Consider the following 18,249-nt stretch of genomic DNA (forward strand, 5'->3'; position numbering starts at 1 on the left):
GGGAGCCTGTGCTTCACACAGCTCCAAAAATCACACCCGTGTGAAGTGGAGCTGTGTGTGTGTGTGTGTGTGTGTGTGTGTGTGTGTGTGTGTGTCTGTGTGTGTGTGTGTGTGTGTGTGTGTGTGTGGATCATGTGTACCGATTTTTGTCTAATAATAAGTGAACTTTACGACGGCGAGTGAACGATTGCGTTCCAGAAGTGATTAAAACGATAGTGTACTGTTTACGCTGTATTAACTCAATGGGGAAAGGCGGTTTGTTTTCCCCCACGCTCAAAGCGGATGTGACGTTTATGGGCGTTCCTTTCTAGCTCCGTGTTGGTGTATCTGGGGCGTGAAGCACACAGACAGTACTAATCAATCTATGAGCTGAATTGCTTTTATTTTGATTGATACTTAATCTGTTATTTCATATTGGTTTATTACTGATCCGTTAAAAATGTATCTTTCTAATCACTTAAGTCTTATACACAATCTCCATGAAATATTACACAGTATTGTTTTAAACCAGTGGACGTGGTTTCCAACCTGTGTGCATAGGAAAAGCAAAGGTACATGACAGTATACAGTTCAATGGTACAAGGTCAACTAAAAATAATAAACATGAAAGCCTCCGGGCTTGTTTCAATTGGGGTCTTTTTCTTCTTTTTTTACTCATACAACATTGAATGACAGACAAATAAAACAGTAGTCTTGTCTACTATGCAGAAAATATCATCAAAAGAAAACAGTCGTAAAACAAAATAAGAACGTTAATTTATATCAAAACTGAATTGTGGACAAAAACTTAAACAACAAAATATTACACGTTTTTAAACTACAACAAAATTTTAGACGTTTTGGGTCTGAGAGGCAAAATGTCATCAAATGGTGGCCCGTGACTCAAATGCCAAATAAATAATGGACCTCGATATGAAAAGGGTTGAAAACCACTCTTTTAAACAATACTGTGTGTTGTGTTATATAACAATGTGTTTCTTCTACCCCTATGGTTTCTACACAACAAACACACATCGATCATTTGTCACTCTACAGTCCATCCTGCCAGTCAGGGGAAGCCAGAGGAAGAAGGGAGCGGTTAGCCTGGGCTGGCTTCCAATTTCGGGCTTTTGATCCGGTCGGGAGCGGAAGAGCTCCTACGTTTTTCTGTAGTCCAAAACGGACTACACTTTGGCCGGAAACAGTTTAACCCGTACTTGCGCATGCGCTAACTACTTGCGCATGCGCTAAACTGGGTTGAAACTGTTTCCGGTCGTTGTTTCCGGCCAAAGTGTAGTCCGTTTTGGACTACAGAAAAACGTAGGAGCTCTTCCGCTCCCGACCGGATCAAACGGCCCGTTTAGTAAACGAAGACCAGGCTTTCTCTCAGGGGAAAGCCTGGTGAGGCGAGGTTAGGGAGCGGTTGACACCAGTGCTGCAGAGCAAAAACATTACGCACAGTTGTGATAAAAATCCGGTTTTTCACAGACTATTGCGCCTCTAGAAAGTACATCTAAAATCCACAATCATGGAATTGTCTGAAATACTGTATAACAAAGCGGAATATATAGAAACGGTAGGTAATCGTTTAATCAAGCCATTGCTAAGCTACTTGCTAGCTAAAGCTGGATGGCATTTATTCATTACATTTTAATGATCAGAAAGACAACTCGTTGCTACATGTTTCTGCTCAATTTAGAAGGTTGGTCGTCATCACTGTCTTCTCATTGCAGGCTTCTGGTAACAAAGTCAGCAGACAGTCTGTGTTGTGTGGGAGTCAGAACATTGTCCTAAATGGCAAAGTGAGTCTGAACGTTTTACAATTGTACAATAAACATCATCTGATTCGTATTGTAACTCTGATAGAGTCTAAACATGAAACCAAAATAATGAATATAGCTAATTAGCTGCGTTCTTGTTTCCTTATCTCCTCCAGACTATTGTAATGAATGACTGCATCATAAGGGGAGATCTAGCTAATGTCAGGGTGGGCAGACATTGTGTGGTCAAGAGCCGGAGTGTTATCCGGCCACCTTTCAAAAAGTTCAGCAAAGGGTGAGTGACTTTTTTTCCCCTCCCACACAGTCCAATGTTGTTCAGTTACTGTACACAACACACACACACACACACACACACACACACACACTATTTTTGGTTGTAGTTTATTGCATGTACCCATATATCGAGCCTGGACCCCCTTCACTGTCCATATCTATCTGTCTCCCTCCCTCTCTACCTCTATTGTGCTTTCCGTCCGTCACTCCCACCCTCCCTCCTCTTCTCCAGAGTGGCTTTCTTTCCCCTGCATATTGGAGACCACGTATTCATAGAGGAGGACTGTGTGGTCAATGCGGCCCAAATAGGCTCTTATGTCCACATCGGCAAGAACTGTGTCATAGTGAGTGGGACACACACACACACACACACACACACACACACACACACACACACACACACACACACACACACACACACACACACACACACACACACACAAATCTTAAAGGGGAGAACCATATTAACACACACACACACACACACACACACACACACACACACACACACACACAAATCTTAAAGGGGAGAACCATATTAACACACACACACACACACACACACACACACACACACACACACACACACACACACACACACACACACACACACACACTCAGAGACAAAGCTTAAGAGCCACTGCTAGACACCTTTCTGTGCCCTGTGCCTGAGGGCACAGAGCTAACCTCGCATCACCAGGCTTTCCGCTGGGGGAAAGCCTGGTCTTCGTTTACTAAACGGGCCGTTTGATCCGGTCGGGAGCGGAAGATCTCCTACGTTTTTCTGTAGTCCAAAACGGACTACACTTTGGCCGGAAACAACGACCGGAAACAGTTTCAACCCAGTTAGCGCATGCGCAAGTCGTTAGCCATGTAGTTAGCGCATGCGCAAGTACGGGTTAAAACTGTTTCCGGTCGTTGTTTCCGGCCAAAGTGTAGACTACAGAAAAACGTAGGAGATCTTCCGCTCCCGACCGGATCAAAAGCCCGAAATTGGAAGCCAGCCCAGGCTAGCACAGAGCAGTCACATGGCAGTCACACCAGATCATATGTTTTTAGAGGGTTTGTAGCCTGTAGATATGGCACAACATCAAGGGGATCGCTAACTCAACTTGTGCAGTGAGCATATCACTGTCTACACAGACAATCGTTGTATTGTGATTTGAAATATATAGAAGTTAAGTGGAGAAATATTTGAACTGGTCATGCTGGAACAAATTGTATTACATTTATAACATAAGCATACTCAAAATACCAAGATAGCCTGGAAATGAAGGGCATAAATAGACCACAAGCATGGCTGCTGGTGACATGAACTCATCAGGACTGTCAAGTGTCAACACAACATTGACAACTCTAAATGGTCTAAAATGTTGAATTTGTGTTGCAACTGGCAGTAATTGTGTGTCAGAACTCATCTACGGACTGACTTTGTTAGTTGTTACAGTAGGTTTGCTTCTACATACGTTCCAATGTTGTGTTGTCTCCAGGGTCGCCGGTGTGTGCTGAAGGACTGTTGTAAGATCTTAGACAACACTGTGCTCCCTCCTGAGACCGTGGTCCCTCCCTTCACCGTCTTCGCCGGATGCCCAGGTCAGAACAGGAGAGAGACACATGCACTCACAGATAGGGGAGATAATACATTCAGACGCTGAAGAAAAAAGTGATACAAGATGCCTTTAGCTTTTTTTTGTTCACTTATTTTGTTATTTGTCTCCCCTTCTTCCCGTCCTCCCTTCCTCTGTTCTTTTCCTCACTTCCCTCCCTTTCTCCTGTCTGTCTTCCTCTTGCTACTCTTTTCTCTCTCAGGTCTTTTCTCAGGGGAGCTCCCAGAGTGCACACAGGAGCTGATGATTGACGTGACCAAGAGCTACTACCAGAAGTTTCTACCCCTCAGCCAGATCTAAGTCCCGCCCCCTAACCTTCGACCCCCACCCCATGGCTTAGGTGGGGATCTGTCGCCATAGTTGATGCGGAACTATTCCAGACCTCATCTCCTCTCCTTCACTACCCTGAGCTCTAGTTTCTCCTCCGGACAGAAAAAAGGCCCTCGCAAGAGTACATACAGTGGCAAAGCTGTTATTTAGCTCATTGTTATATCATGGTATTGTTTTGTATATGAGAAAGCCACAGTAAAAATATATAATCAATTTAAAAGGGCTTGTACCCATTAACCAATTTTTCTTTTAGACAATTTATTCAGCATTCTTGCTTTGTTTTTGATAGTGACCGTGAGAGAGAGAGACAGGAAAGGCAGGACGGAGAAATGGGATTACATGCAGCAAAGAGCCTCAGGTCAGATTCGAACCCAGGCCAGCTGCAGTAAGGTATATATGTGGTATGTGCACCATGTGAGCTCCTCCATCAACACGACTGAAATTTCACATACAGTGCCACATACATTCAACCCCCTTGAAAGTTATCAGATTTGTGTGAATTACAAATTATATATTGTGATGTTGTTCTGTGTAATATTATATTTATAAAGACTGACCCTCAAATGTAACAATTTTAAAGCGACATGATGCATTTTATAATGAGTTAAAAGTATTATGCACCTGCTCTCGAAGCACCACGTTTACGACGACGAATACTCTAGCTTTAGCTAATATTTTCTGTTATACTTTGAATGCAAACGAATGGTGCGAAAATAACGACCAAAAAGGTGTTTTAAGCAGGTGGACATAAAGTAATAGACATGCACAAATGATGAAAGGCTACAAAATAATACATCCAAGTAGGATATCACAGATTCCCAGTGAGCACTGTTGGATCAATAGTGAGGAAATAGAGGCACTGCTTGGACAAGGAGACTTGTGAGCGGGGGTTCAAGGCCAACAGTCACTTTGAAGGAGATGCAGAGTTCAGTGGCTGAGAGTGAAGGTGCACTATAGACAGGTTTCTGGTCCACGTCACACTGATGGGTCGGTACCAAAATTAGCCAATAAATAGAAACTATGCAGCGCTCCCCAAAACAACAGGTTTGGGGATTGGTGGGAATTGATTACATGATACATTCAGCTGTGCATTTAGTCTCAATGTTTGTAAACAAGAAACCGGTCTATATGGGAGGGTGGCTAGCATTACTTAAGAACAAGTGTTCTGAACAACCAAATCAAAGCATGTGTGGAGTTGGCCAACAAGTATCAAAGTGGCCCAGTTAAGATGTGGAATAGGTTTTATGGAGATGTGGCCAAGATGTTTTTTTTTTGGTAAACATAAAAAAAAAAAAAAGGAAAATGTCCTACAATGGCTAAATCAAGATCCAGATTTTCAGCTTAAAAATCTGTGAAAACTGCAGTCCACAAACGTCATCCTGAACAACCTGAAGAAAATCTTCCAGGAAGAATAGGGAAAAATCATTCCTAAACACTTTGCAAACCTAGATATTTATCCCTAGAGATGTAAATGTGTTATTGTTGGAAAAGGCGGCACTACCAAGTACAAATAGGTAGGGGTTAAATACTTGCAAGCTGAATTTTTCTGTAAGATCTGATGAACAATTCATTTTGTCAAAAGATACTGTTTGAGCATGTGGTTTGGAATATATGTGAAAGTATTATTTGCAAACCAGACAAATCTGATAACCTTTAAGTGTAGTTACGGTAAATACTTTTGCAAGACTACACACACACACACACACACTGTGTGAAGGAGAGGAGATGCGGAAGGATAGGAGGCGAGGAGTGGAGGTGGTTGAGGAGTGTTGGAACACTTTTATTCTTCATCTTTGGACCAAATGTCAGCAACAATGTGTGTTTGATGTGGTTACCCAAGGGAGACTTTGACTTGAGTTCCTAGTTTTGAGTTATACAGACTGTCCACCTGAATAACTCCAATCCATATTTCATTTGGCCAACATGTGTATACACATTAAGGCAACAAACAGTGTTGTTCAGTCAGTACAGTTATTACTTGGTTTGGAGTGTTCTGTTTTTCACTTGACTTATGGAAATTATTTATATCACTTGAAACTTATTTTAAATTCCAATGATCCAAATGATTATGTAGTTGTGGCCTGTATGTTCTGCCTAAGCAACAATAGCTAAAACATAATCACCTGCCTGATACAGTAAACATACTTAAAAATCTGCCTGAGTCTTTCTCCTTGGACCAAACCCAATCTCAAAGTTGCATATAGCTAAAGCAATCATTTATGGTTTATGAGTGACATGGGTTTTAAAATATTTTATGTATTATTCCCATCTACAGGACAACATTCATCAGTTTCTCTTTCTGTGAATTAATGTCATAACATCTTTTATACAAACGATACATCTCTCGTCTTACTTTTAGGACATTAATAATTTTTAACCTGCATCATTGAGTCAGGCAGCTCTGATAAGTACTGGCAAGAATTTACCCAGGGTACCAGAAAGAGGCTTTAACCACAAACGCTTTAGATTGGATTAGTATATTTCTGTTGCATTCTAGTGCCCTCTGGTGGCCTGTATTCTTTTTAGATACAACAAATCCTATATCCCCTACTATACTTGCAGATGAAAAATGATCAAACCCAAACTGTACAACATTTTTCTTTTTTAATGAAACGTAGTACATCAAATTGCAATTCATGGTTTTCCTTTTCTTTTACAATGTGAACCACATATATCATACCAACACCTATATGTTAAGTATATAGATTAGCCATTTATTACTTTTTTTTTTAGACAAATAAGTATTGAGAAACAGCTGATAATAGTGTTGGCTCCAGAGAGACGTGGCACGAGTCAGCCTTTCAGACAGTGAGAAGTGGATAAGACCATTGATTGGTTGAGGGGCAGAGGAAGAGTGTGCCCTCTGTCATCAACAGCCTAGTCAATGGGGTCAACACTGCAGGTAGGAATACAAGTGTCAATGTGGCGGAACAACCCTGTTCTTTGTGATTACACCCTATACAACATACTGCCCCACACAGACAAATTGTAGTAACTAATGTGTTAAAATTAAACAGTCATAACTGCTACTTAATTTATCCACTGCTGTACCAACAAATCCTATGGTGGGTGATGTGAATCTTAAGATCACCTATTTTCACTGTTCAGGGAGTTGCTGCTTTAGCTTTGTAGGGCCATTTTTTAATCAAATGTGAATTTTAGAGACCCACATGCTCATGGCTTAGCCTTTACACAAGGCTAGAATAAATTGTCTTCTTAGAGGGACATAGACTTTTTAAATTTGAGTTTGTTTTCTCTTCCTGGGACACTTGTTGCAATAAGGGGTATTGCCTTCGAGCTACATGGCTGCAGCTGGATGAAAAACAAGACAAGGCCTTGTAACTAGTTGAGCCACTTTGTTTAAAAAGAAAACTTCTATCGAGGCATTTTAGGACAACAACCTAAAGACCTTCTGCAGCTGCCCAAATGACATGTGTCCAATGAAGACAAACAAACAAAAATTCAAAATGTCCCAGTAGCCCTTAAGTTGTTTCGGTATGATATAAAAGTTGACGCCAGCTAGTAAACATGTCACTGTTCTCACTTAATGCATGTTCAAAACTTGACCCACCATGAGCAGTTTCCAAGGTTGACCCCCACTGAGAAAGCCAAGACTGAATTTAAAGTGAGATTTTTTAGGGAAAAGTTCCTACACGACAGACAGCATTCTTTCCTATGTTTTCCCGCTCTGTGGACTTGTTGGAGTTCACAAACAAATTTCCATATTTGGAAAAAAATCATGGGAGTTCCAGGCGGTCTCACACCAAGTTCAACTTGTTCACCCTCCTTCACAGAAGTCAAGAGTTTTACTAAACCTAAATGAGAGCTTCACTCCTCATCCATCAATATTGGACTTACCCCAACCCTATCCAAATCATTGACTATTCACTGACATTTTATGTTGGAAAAAAAAAAAGAAAATTGCCTCTGCTACAAACAGATAGTGTTCATCTGACAAATAAATGTTAGCCTTTGTTTTATGCTAGCTAGCCAGCAAACAAGTATGACTGCATAAAATGCTAAACTACACATGCATAAAAAGAACTGTGATAACAGAAATTAAAAACCACCATGCTTAAAACATTAACACGAGAAATCACTTTTTTCCTGGATGTGATAAGTGGAGGAGAGTGAACAAGTTCATAGGGTTAGGAGGAGTAGAACAGCATCTCTGCAAGTCCATTATAAGTGCCTTAACATCTGCCATCTACAGTAAGTGGTACCTTATACTTCATAGATAAAAGCATTAACCATGCCAGTATTACATCAGGGCATCATTGGTATTTATCTGAACATTTCAATAACTAAAAAGTACAGTGCTTCCATAGCTTTCCATGTTGAACGAATGCAATTTAATTACAGAGTAAAGGGTAAATTACTCCCATCAACCAATACAAAACCTGAAATGTGATTGTAGTAATACCAGATTTTAAAGCTGGATACCGCAACATTTTAATTACCGTAGGCGTTATTTGTATGTGCCCCAAATATTACACACACATGTCTGACTTATGGGACAAGAGTGGGTCGTACTCCTCTCCTCCTCCTAACACAAAGCAACAAAAAAGGACTTCAAATTTTCAGAATGAAATAGACCCTAAGTGGCGTTTATCATCTTCTGTACCAACTGAACTCAAGCGAACCTTTCCACGTCTAAATAATGCACACACCCCTTGAAAAAAAAAAGAAAACACAATGAGCTGCGCCCCAATACCTAAACCTCACACAGCAGCCAATTCATGAGGAATCACTCATGTACACCAGCTAGCACATTTGGTGGAGGGTTAGTGGGATGACACCTCTGCAAGAACATCTGTGATTTATGCTTTTTCAACAGCACCGATTATCTTCCAATAAGTTAAATCAATAATTTCCCACAGTCAGGCTGAGGAGGATTAGAGGTGGATGAATACAAGTAGAGCCCATTCGCTGAAACGCTCCAACACAAAATGAAAAAACCTCCCACTGTGTGTGTTATGTGTTGCAGACAGAGGTGTGCGCACAGGCTCCATTTCATTGTACATTTCAAGCCAAATGATATCCGCCGTGATTGACCATGAGCGAGCCTGCACATGGCCCCAAATAGACTACAACAGTGGGTGGGGCATGTGGGGTTGAATGGAAGAATAGTAAATTGGTTTTGCATGAGTTAGAGGTGAAAAGCTAAGTGCAAAATCATTATTGCAACTCTCATTAGAACATCACACAATCACATAAAAACAGCAGCTGCTTTTTTTTAATAAGACTAAGGGAAGGGGGTGTCAAAGTCTGAAAACAGGCTGATGTTTCTTGTGACAACAAAAATAAATCCTTTTCAATTACTGAAAAACAAAAGGGTACACGTGGTAAAAGTAAAATGAACTTGGCTATAACTGCTGCAGTGGCAACAAACCTAACATTTGAACACTGGTGGTTGAAAGAGTGGAAAAAGAAAAGGAACGAAAACAAGACAACTGGCCGAGCTAATTCTAACATTGCTGTTGAAGCAGAGTAGTTAGCAAACGACGGGGTCAAAAGATCAAAACATCAATAGCCTGCTATTGGTATAGAGAGCCATCAATCGAGTAGCCAGAGTAACATTAACTGGTTACAGGCAGCGGAGGAGGGTGGGAAGATGCCACAGACACGCTCCTATTAGGTGACCTAGGTTGCCGGTTAGCAGGCATTGTCGATTGAGAACTGCGATCAAACTTGTAACAGAAAAGAGTAGACAGGTTGCTTCAAGCGAAGATGGGTCACCCAACATAGTTGGTTCCAGCGTTTGGCAAAACAACTGAAGTCACTGAGTGTGAGACGATTCGATCATGGCCCTCGTTTCCTTGTTAAGGGGATGGGTGAAGATGAGGGAAGGAGGGGAGAGGTAAAGGGAGGTAGACAGGAGGCGAGGAAGCAGAGACAAAAGGTGTCAACGATCAAGTGGCTTTTATTTTTGAAGCAGCATAGTGCATTTTGTCCCTCCCCATAGAGGAAGTCTGCGTCTGTTCCTGTCGTCGTCTCCTTTCCAGTGGCTCCGCTTCTTCGACGTGTCACTGGTAGCTGAGAAGGCTGTGTGGTCTCCTCCCAACACCCAGTCAGTCAGTTAAGTGCTTCAAGCCAAGATCATCGATGTCGACTTCGACGATCGGAGTAAGTAAAGGAGCCGACGAACAGGATCCAGCTGCCACTAAAAAACTAAATGGAATGCCTCCCGTCCCTGTTCTTTCAGCCCCACGTAACTGCACAGCCAACCATCCAACTGTCCGTTTGTCCTTTTTTTCCTCCGACTGTTGGTCCGTCTGTGTCTGCCTTAAAACATATCCACCCCTCCCTTCCTAATCGCCATACCGTGGCTCCAAAAGCCTCCTCTCTTCCGTGCATCTAGGCAGCCAATCAGATCATCCTGTTGCGTTTGTGAGTAGGTGAGTCTGTGATGACATCGCTGCACTGGGTGGAGTTTCTTTTCCTGGTCCCTCCCCCTCCAGCAGAGGCAGAGCCTGTCGAGTCCAGATGCAGTGCCATTTCCTCAGAGATGAAGGTGTTCAGGTCCACGTCGTGGAGCCCGTTGCGCCTGCTGCTGCGGCACACCGGTCCAGATCCTGCACTGCCACCACCGCCGGCCCCTCCCCCGTTACTGCCACCACTGCTGCCCCCGCTTACATGTGTGGGAGACCCCGGGGCACCAGAACGCACACTGATGCTTGCCATGGCTCCACTTAGACCTGAGGAATGGAGGAGGAAGAAGCATGTTAGAATAGGAATGAGGAATAGATGAAGGCAACTGAACAAAGATGAAGGGGGGGGGGGGGGTGTCTCTGATGATTGTTTGCATATTAGGACTGTATAAACCTGGTACAGTCACATTGATGCCGCATTCAAACACCAAGTTCAAGTCACCAAGTTAGGGTTAGTTCAGTTTTCAGTCACTGTTCAATTCATGGCTTGAGGACTGGAGAAAAGGGTCACTGGGTTCAACTATCTTAACAGTCGCATTGTTTGGACATTTGCCAGTGTACAGAATCTGAAGCAGCCCCTACCCCCCCGGCTGCCACTTAGACTGAACAAAGCCATTACCATGAGAATCCTGTACTAGTGCACCAACCTCACCAAAATAAATGTATTTTATGTATCAGGTAATTAAAAAGAAGGAGGAAAAAAAAGCATCTGTGTAAGTGAGTGATGCTCACTTCGAATGGCATCAAACACGACACCCATGCATACAGTATCTCCTTGTATGTGCTGTTCAGTCTGTGACGTTAGTCATCTCCATACATGGAGTTCCCTGCTCATACAGACACTCATACGTCCGTGACATAAGTTATCTCCATACATGGAGTTCTGATTCTTATATAGACTATTGCCGTCTGCCAATAGATGAAACTATGAACAAAATATAAAACACTAAATCAAAGAGTCTGCCTTCATAAATCGTTCTCTCCTAAACCCAAAAATAAAACATTTTTGTGTAGATGCCAACCTAACACACACACTTCAAACACACTCATCCATTGCCAACAGTTCTGCACAGTAAAAATAATTACACAAAGTGCCTGTATCTCCATGATGTGTTAGGAAATTAGGTTGTCCATTTATAACACCTACATCAATAGTCTACTGCTAGTAGTTATGAGCAGCCAATCATGTAACCACAGTGATATATCAATCGTTACAGCTTTTGGAGGTGGTGGGAAGATGATGACAAAATACATTTTCCTTCAGCCAACTGCTCTCAGGTCAGGAAATCTTTATAACTATTTTGAACATAATTTGCTAAATGTCTGAAATGCAAAAGGATCTTACTGGTCAGTGGATATATTGACAAATGACACCTGCTGACAGAAGCGTGCTTGTTGCGACCGTCAGGTTGCAGTTACTATGAAAACCTGCAGCTCACTGTGGGCAATCAGTGACGCCACACGGCTGCGGGAAGTCCACGCGTGTTGTGTATTAGTCACACACACAGGCAACCTAACAGTCGCTCCTCACCCTTACGACGTGTTATTTGTATAACAGTAACCTTTACCACACCAACCTCGACCTTAGTCCAACAAATATCCACGCGAGGAGGACAGACTTGAACACATAAACATGCACCCCATATGTCAAGAAATCAGTCTAATGTAACTTAAGTGAAACCAGAGAAGCTGGTGCATCTGCCCACTTGGCACTTATATCCCACTAATAGCAGTTGTAGCAATGTAGTCAAACTCGCTATTCAGACACACACTCGCAGTTAACAAAGTGAGGCCCTCCGATACCACTGGCCTATAGACCTACACACTTGCCCCCATATCACTTTAGTCACATGCAAGTGTGGTGGATACTGGATATGAAGGACATGTGTTCGTGTTGTATGTTGTATGCATGCAATACCAGCCTTTGCAGTCAAAGTGCACCGTATGCTTACAGTATATAGCCTGGAGAGAGAAATACAAAAGAAAAGCTCATACAGCTAGGAGTGTGTGATTACAGTGTGAACCAAAAATTATGGGTCTTCCTTGGTAACACCTATACGCTCAGTGTGACATCTTTTTAATTCACAATTCACTGTTTTAATTGACAATCAGTCTAATGGTTCGTTCATGAGTCATCCACCCAAATGCATCGTGAGAATTTTAGGATAAGTCAACTTTCATGCAGCTCTGTATCACTCAAAAGTATTAAAAAGGGATTAAACACACTATGGTGCTCAGTTTGGAACTAGTCTGAAAGGTATGACACCTTTTCCTGCATTACCATTCACATAAGGGGATAAAATGCAAATGTTACACGTATTTGCACAAGGGTCTCGATTTGGTATGCATACAGACCGTTCTGATTAATTAATTATATAAAAGGACAAAATAAATTACTGCTTAAATTGTGTGAAATGTTTAATATTCTCCTAAAATATTCTGCTCAACAAGACTGGGGAAACCTGGCACACACCAAAATGCCCTTATCAACACGCCCGGCACTGGTTCTATTCCCAGTTGGCTGGACCTTTGCTTTATGTCATTCCCCCCAACTCTCCACATTTCATGTCAAACTCCACTGTGTCACCGTCAAAAAGTGTTAAAAAAAATCCCAACAACAAACACACGGCAACACGTACAGCCCCATCCCGCTTCCAAAGAAAAACTTTTTTACCCACTTCTACTCTGAGGATGGTAGCCGTTCCCAGCTGATTCAAATAGTGCAAAATAAACCATGGCCTTATCTAGCCACTCCTATGAGACACTGGTGGAAAATGCATGCTTTACTCTTCGTTTGCAGTCTGACATTCTCATTCACTTAATCACTTTATCTGGTTAGTCTGTCTCTCCCTTATGTCTTTCAAACATATCATGTTTATCCATGCAATGTAACTCTTTTCGTGTTATACAATAGTCTATCAAAGTTTTTTAAGTTTACCAATTAAAATGAGATGGTTGAAGTACTCCCAACAATTTCGTGCCTTAGACGGAGATCTGCACTCGTGTGCCAAAAGACGTAGATTTCATAAAAGACGGAGATCTCTTAATTTGATTAATATCGCCGTTATGTACAGTCCAGAGCGATCCTCGGTTGCTGTGAGATAACCCGGAAACAAAACAGACTAGTCCATCCAGTTCAATTCTACAACAGCAGGGTGCAAAATGTTTCAACTCGCTGTCTCGCTCAGAGACCACAGCCACAGTGTGCTTCAGAACAGAGCAGGGAGCACGCGCGCGATCGCCGTTGAAAAACTTGCTAAAAACAATGAAAGTAAACGATGCCACTAAACTAAACCGTTGGATTAATTCAAAATAGCTGGCACGAAATGTGTTAATCATGTGTCATAAATATGTATACACACAGTATATACACACACTATCTTACCATGCAATGCTATGGCCTCCCTGAAGGGTTGAAGGTCTGTCTCAACGGAGGAGCCCGTCTCAGAGGAAGGGTTAGCCCGGCTAACCATGGCCAGTCGTGGGTTGGCCCTGCTACTCCTAGGAGGTGGAGCTTTGCCACAGAGGAAGCTGATCAGATCCTCCCTGCGTATGGTTCTCCTACGCTTTTTCACCCAGGCCAACACATCCTGTAATAATGGAACAGAATATCCATCCCTTAACTGGACATCAAAATGTAAAACCTAATAACCTTTGAAGCATTTCAACGTTATTAGCTAGAGCAAGGGCTTATGGGACAGGCTCTGAGCCGGATGCAAACTCAAAACATCATGATTATATCAGTTTATGTGATCAACGCCCTAACTAGTCAGTCGAGTATGGGACGTCCACAGCACCAATTTCATTTCTTGTAGTAGCTCACCACTGTTTATTTTAATCTTGTTTACATCACATTTTGCTGGTTTCCAACAAGCAAAAGAGTATCACAGAAGTTTAATGTGGCAAGTTGATATTAATGAAAGTGGGTGATATTGCAAACAATCAAGAAACATAAGTCAAACCTTGTTACGACGTTGGTGGCCAATTTGGATGCCCAAGTCAAAACTTCTCTGATGGGCCTCCACGCTCTCTGAGAAAGACACCCAAAGAAATAAGATGGAAGCAAGGCAGAGATAAGACAGGTATAGAAATGATCAGAATGAGCATTATGAGAGAACATGTTTAAACTGTGGAGAAACAGTGACCCATATAATCCATTGAACAGTAATCCTCCTCAAAAACAATGCAATAAATAAAAAATAGGTTTCTATAAAAGCAGACCCAAAAATGCAATAGAAAACATAACTCTAGCAAGTTGGTGGCATGGTATAAAAATGATCAGAAAGAGCATTATGAGATTTTAACAGGAGAAATAGTGATCCATAAAACTCTAGCAAAGTTAAATAGCATGAGGTAAAACATCTTAAGACTACATTGGGAATGTCTGTGTGTGAACTGAAACACATGCTACCGACAGCTCAGTCCAAGAGGCTTATCTGTCTTTCAGTCAACATTAACTGATACGGTGTGTACAATTCAAAACAAGACAATATCATAAGTAAAAAATAAATAAAGTGCTGTAAGGAGTAGGACTGTAGTAGCTAAATCGTGATGAGATAACATTCAGTCTGCTTACTTTGTCACTGGAAGGGCAAATCAATTAATAGGTTTTCATTTACAAGTGCAATGATAGCAAGCTTACTGCCAATGGTATGACAGCCAATTGCAGCCATAGACCTAATGGTGACATCTAAATTCAATCTTAAGTCCAACTTCACAGGGCAAGTGCAGTTCTCACCTTTGTAGAGGTTGGTGACCGCAGTTGCGGCATTTTGAAATGGCACCCACAATGACAGACCCTGTTGGTGGCATACTCTGTCTGTGGGGAGAAAGGAATATGTGTATTTACAGATGTACTGTATACAAGTGTATGTATCAACATCAGTAACTATTTACTAATTAATACCCAATAGAAACTTGTGGACATTCCAACCACATTCTGCTGACTAATGCATTGGTTCTCAAAGTGGGGACACCCAGGGACCTTGAGGGAGTTCCATGGGGTCCCCAGCTAAATGATAGTTAGGAACCAAATTGACCCTTATCGGTCTGTAACTCAGAGTGTACAAATGGAACCAAATGGGTCCATTTGGTTCCATTTGTACACTATCAGTTAACTTAAAATTCATTTTACAATATAAATTGGAGTCTCTGAGTTTGCATAAAGAAAAAATGATAATAAAAAGACCTTGATCAAAAAATTGGAGTCTCTGAGATACAAATGCCATTAAATGGGGGTCCGTAGCCAAATGCATGTCAAACTGGGGGTCCTTGAAATTGAAATAGTTGTGAATCACTGTGAAATCTCTTATGGGGGTCCATGGCATATCTTTTCAAATGGGGGTCTGCGGGCTAATAAGTGTCCATTTGGGGTTCCTTGACATGATGAAAAGGTTTGAGAACCACTGGTCAGTGGTCTAACAAAAAGGTTCAGGGTGTGCGATAGCTAGATAGCTCGCTGATGACAGGGGATGTACGAAGACCATTTTCATTCGCCATTTTGTCTTGCATCTAGAATGGTTGCCACTGCTTTAACATTAAAAATATCTGTCAGTCAGCGCTAGATGGCCAACTCGGCAGCTTGCTTGGAGCTCCCAAAGTCCTGACACTTATCTGCCCTCTCAGCAGTAAAGTTGCAAAGCCATGATGTCAAAACACGTCACCGAGTAACACGAGTTGAAACGATAACAATTTAATGTGCTCTTGTGGATTTGATCTGGAGTTGTACAAAACTACTCGACACAACGCTGTCATGACACAGTGGTAGACAAAACAATTATCCCTTAACGTTAAGCCAACCTAAAATATCCTCGCCATTTTGTTTTGATTGTATCGCTAAGGCTATGCAACGCTAATAAAAGTGCCCACTCAGCAACAGACCAGATGTCTGAAAGCGAAGCAATATTACGCGACCAGTGGTTGGTTTACTTTAATACATGTTAACTACACACATGAGCCTGTGACTTGCGTTAAGGTAACAGTGACAGCGCCGAGGCAGTCACTCTGTCAACATTGAATGTAGCGCAGCTATGATTGTTTTTAACCATCGCCATTTTGTAACTTAGCCCTGGCTAAAGTTACGTTAGCCAGCTAGCTAGGATTGCTAGTAAACACTAAACACGGTTCATCCTGCAGCTCCGGATCTTCAGATCCGAGCTAAATAAAATGACATTTTGCGTGTGTCAATGTTTGTTTGTCCGTCACCACGAAATAAACAACATCGATCACAAATAACATCCTTATTCCTTTCTGATGTTGCTAAAACAGACGCTAAATTTAAACGGATGTTATGCCATTTTTTGTATCCACGTTAGAATGTGTTTCCCCTACAAATGTAACCATTATTTTCTCCATTTGGAATTGTACGTGACAAAATAAAATGACATTTACTTAATTTTTTAAAGAGGCTGATTTACTATTGTTGGATTATATTTATAAGTCTAAATTATTCTTTCAAAAACAATATTAATAACAACAAATAAGTATCCTACCCTGTACCCTGGCTCCACACTTACAGCATTTACAAGCCAACAAAAAGGAATATGGAGGAGGTGGACAACATATTCGGAGTCTTTCTCACTGTCTAAAAATATGTCCCATAGATTGTCTTCAGGGGTGAACAGATTCTGACGGGACACATTTCTTTGCATAACACATGTCCTGATCAGCTGCTGTGTACTGTAGCATAGCAGTCTGATTATCGCTGGCAAGCTATTGTGTACAATATGTAATGTTCTATGTGCGACTCTGAGAGGGTACCAAATATATATATAACCCTATGGATGTAGTTACATTTAGCATCCAATCAAGAGTTAAATTAACTGTATGTAGAGCTAGCAGCAAGTACTATCTTTTAAGAGAGTGGTTCCCAATCGTTTTAGCCCATGACCCAAAAGAGAAATTAGACGTTCGTCTGATACCCAAATTAGTGAAAGTAGCATATATAAAGCTCTGCTCTGATCTGTGAGCTTGTTGATCGGCTATTTTCACTACTAATTAAACATTTTGTTTTCCAATTTATAGAATTTCTGATTTTATTTATTCATGAAATTACTTAGAAAAGTCATTTTTTAATCATGAAAATCCTAGCTTCTCGGAGGAATGTTTTTTTAAGAGGTTTTGGAATAATAATGAAAAACAAAATGCAGGCAACATAAAATTAAGGGACCCATAAAAATGTGATCCGCGACCCACAAATGGGTCCCGACCCAGTGTTTGGGAAACAGTAATCTGAGAAGTTAACTAATGTTTATTTAAAAAAAAAAAGAACAACAGAAAGGCAACATAGTCGTGTTGAAGAGCGTACCTTTGTAAAGCTGCGCTACGGCGGTAGCAGAGTTCTGGAAGAGATGCCACAGTTTGTCCTGGTCGTTATCGGCCTCCTCCTCGGTGGGCTCCCTCTGCTCCGCCTCGGCCAAACACTGCCGCTCCCATTTTGAGAACCAATGCTCGGGTCCGTGTTCCTGAATCTCCGAGTCCCCGTCGACGTCCTTCTTTTCCTCCATTTACTACCACCGCGACACAAACTGAGGAAAATCACGACGTTTCGGTGACGCTAAAAGACGGGGAGCTGATCGCGGAGGGGGGGTGGGGTGGGGGGGACGAAATTATGTTAGTAAATTCATGGATAATATTAGTGTTTTTGACTATTAAAAGAAAATAGTTCATGGGTCTTCCCCTCTGATACGGTTTGTAAAAGGACGCTAAACTATTTTCTCCACTAGCCGACGTCGGTTATATATACAAGTCAACGTAGCGTGGTGTGTTTTTTAACCCGCCCCTTTGTATTGTCTCAAGCGCCGATTGGCTTTAACTGCACTGCAGGGCGGGTCAGACATTTCACCTAAA

The 18,249-nt window shown here is 41.7% G+C and overlaps 2 protein-coding genes across 2 annotated transcripts; one reads left to right on the top strand and one right to left on the bottom strand.

The window, feature by feature from the left end:
- Window positions 1-1,390: 1,390 nt before the first annotated feature.
- dctn5 (dynactin 5) lies at window positions 1,391-6,126 on the top strand. Its single transcript, XM_080723828.1, has 6 exons — window positions 1,391-1,555; window positions 1,713-1,781; window positions 1,916-2,034; window positions 2,266-2,377; window positions 3,524-3,626; window positions 3,843-6,126. Exons 1-6 carry the CDS (start codon window positions 1,508-1,510, stop codon window positions 3,938-3,940), a joined length of 549 nt encoding a protein of 182 aa, XP_080579954.1. The 5' UTR covers window positions 1,391-1,507; the 3' UTR covers window positions 3,941-6,126.
- Window positions 6,127-6,593: 467 nt separating this feature from the next.
- hapstr1a (HUWE1 associated protein modifying stress responses a) lies at window positions 6,594-18,084 on the bottom strand. The gene is made up of 5 exons (XM_080724900.1): window positions 17,708-18,084; window positions 15,140-15,220; window positions 14,364-14,431; window positions 13,787-13,991; window positions 6,594-10,668 (listed from the first exon to the last, which is right to left on the bottom strand). The coding sequence occupies exons 1-5, from the start codon at window positions 17,904-17,906 to the stop codon at window positions 10,340-10,342; spliced, it is 882 nt and encodes a 293-aa protein (XP_080581026.1). The 5' UTR covers window positions 17,907-18,084; the 3' UTR covers window positions 6,594-10,339.
- Between the last annotated feature and the right edge of the window lie 165 nt (window positions 18,085-18,249).

The sequence above is a fragment of the Nannobrachium achirus genome (assembly GCF_963921795.1).
Source record: "Nannobrachium achirus genome assembly, chromosome: 4".
In the NCBI taxonomy this organism is placed as follows: Eukaryota; Metazoa; Chordata; class Actinopteri; order Myctophiformes; family Myctophidae; genus Nannobrachium; species Nannobrachium achirus.

Coding starts and splice junctions, on each gene's coding strand:
- hapstr1a (XM_080724900.1), bottom strand. CDS start 17,906: ATGGAGGAAAAGAAGGACGTCGACGGGGACTCGGAGATTCAGGAACAC. Junction 15,221..17,707: donor CGTAGCGCAGCTTTACAAAG/GTACGCTCTTCA, acceptor TTCTCCCCACAG/ACAGAGTATGCCACCAACAG. Junction 13,992..14,363: donor GCCACCAACGTCGTAACAAG/GTTTGACTTATG, acceptor CCATTATTACAG/GATGTGTTGGCCTGGGTGAA.
- dctn5 (XM_080723828.1), top strand. CDS start 1,508: ATGGAATTGTCTGAAATACTGTATAACAAAGCGGAATATATAGAAACG. Junction 2,035..2,265: donor TTCAAAAAGTTCAGCAAAGG/GTGAGTGACTTT, acceptor CCTCTTCTCCAG/AGTGGCTTTCTTTCCCCTGC. Junction 3,627..3,842: donor CGTCTTCGCCGGATGCCCAG/GTCAGAACAGGA, acceptor TTTCTCTCTCAG/GTCTTTTCTCAGGGGAGCTC.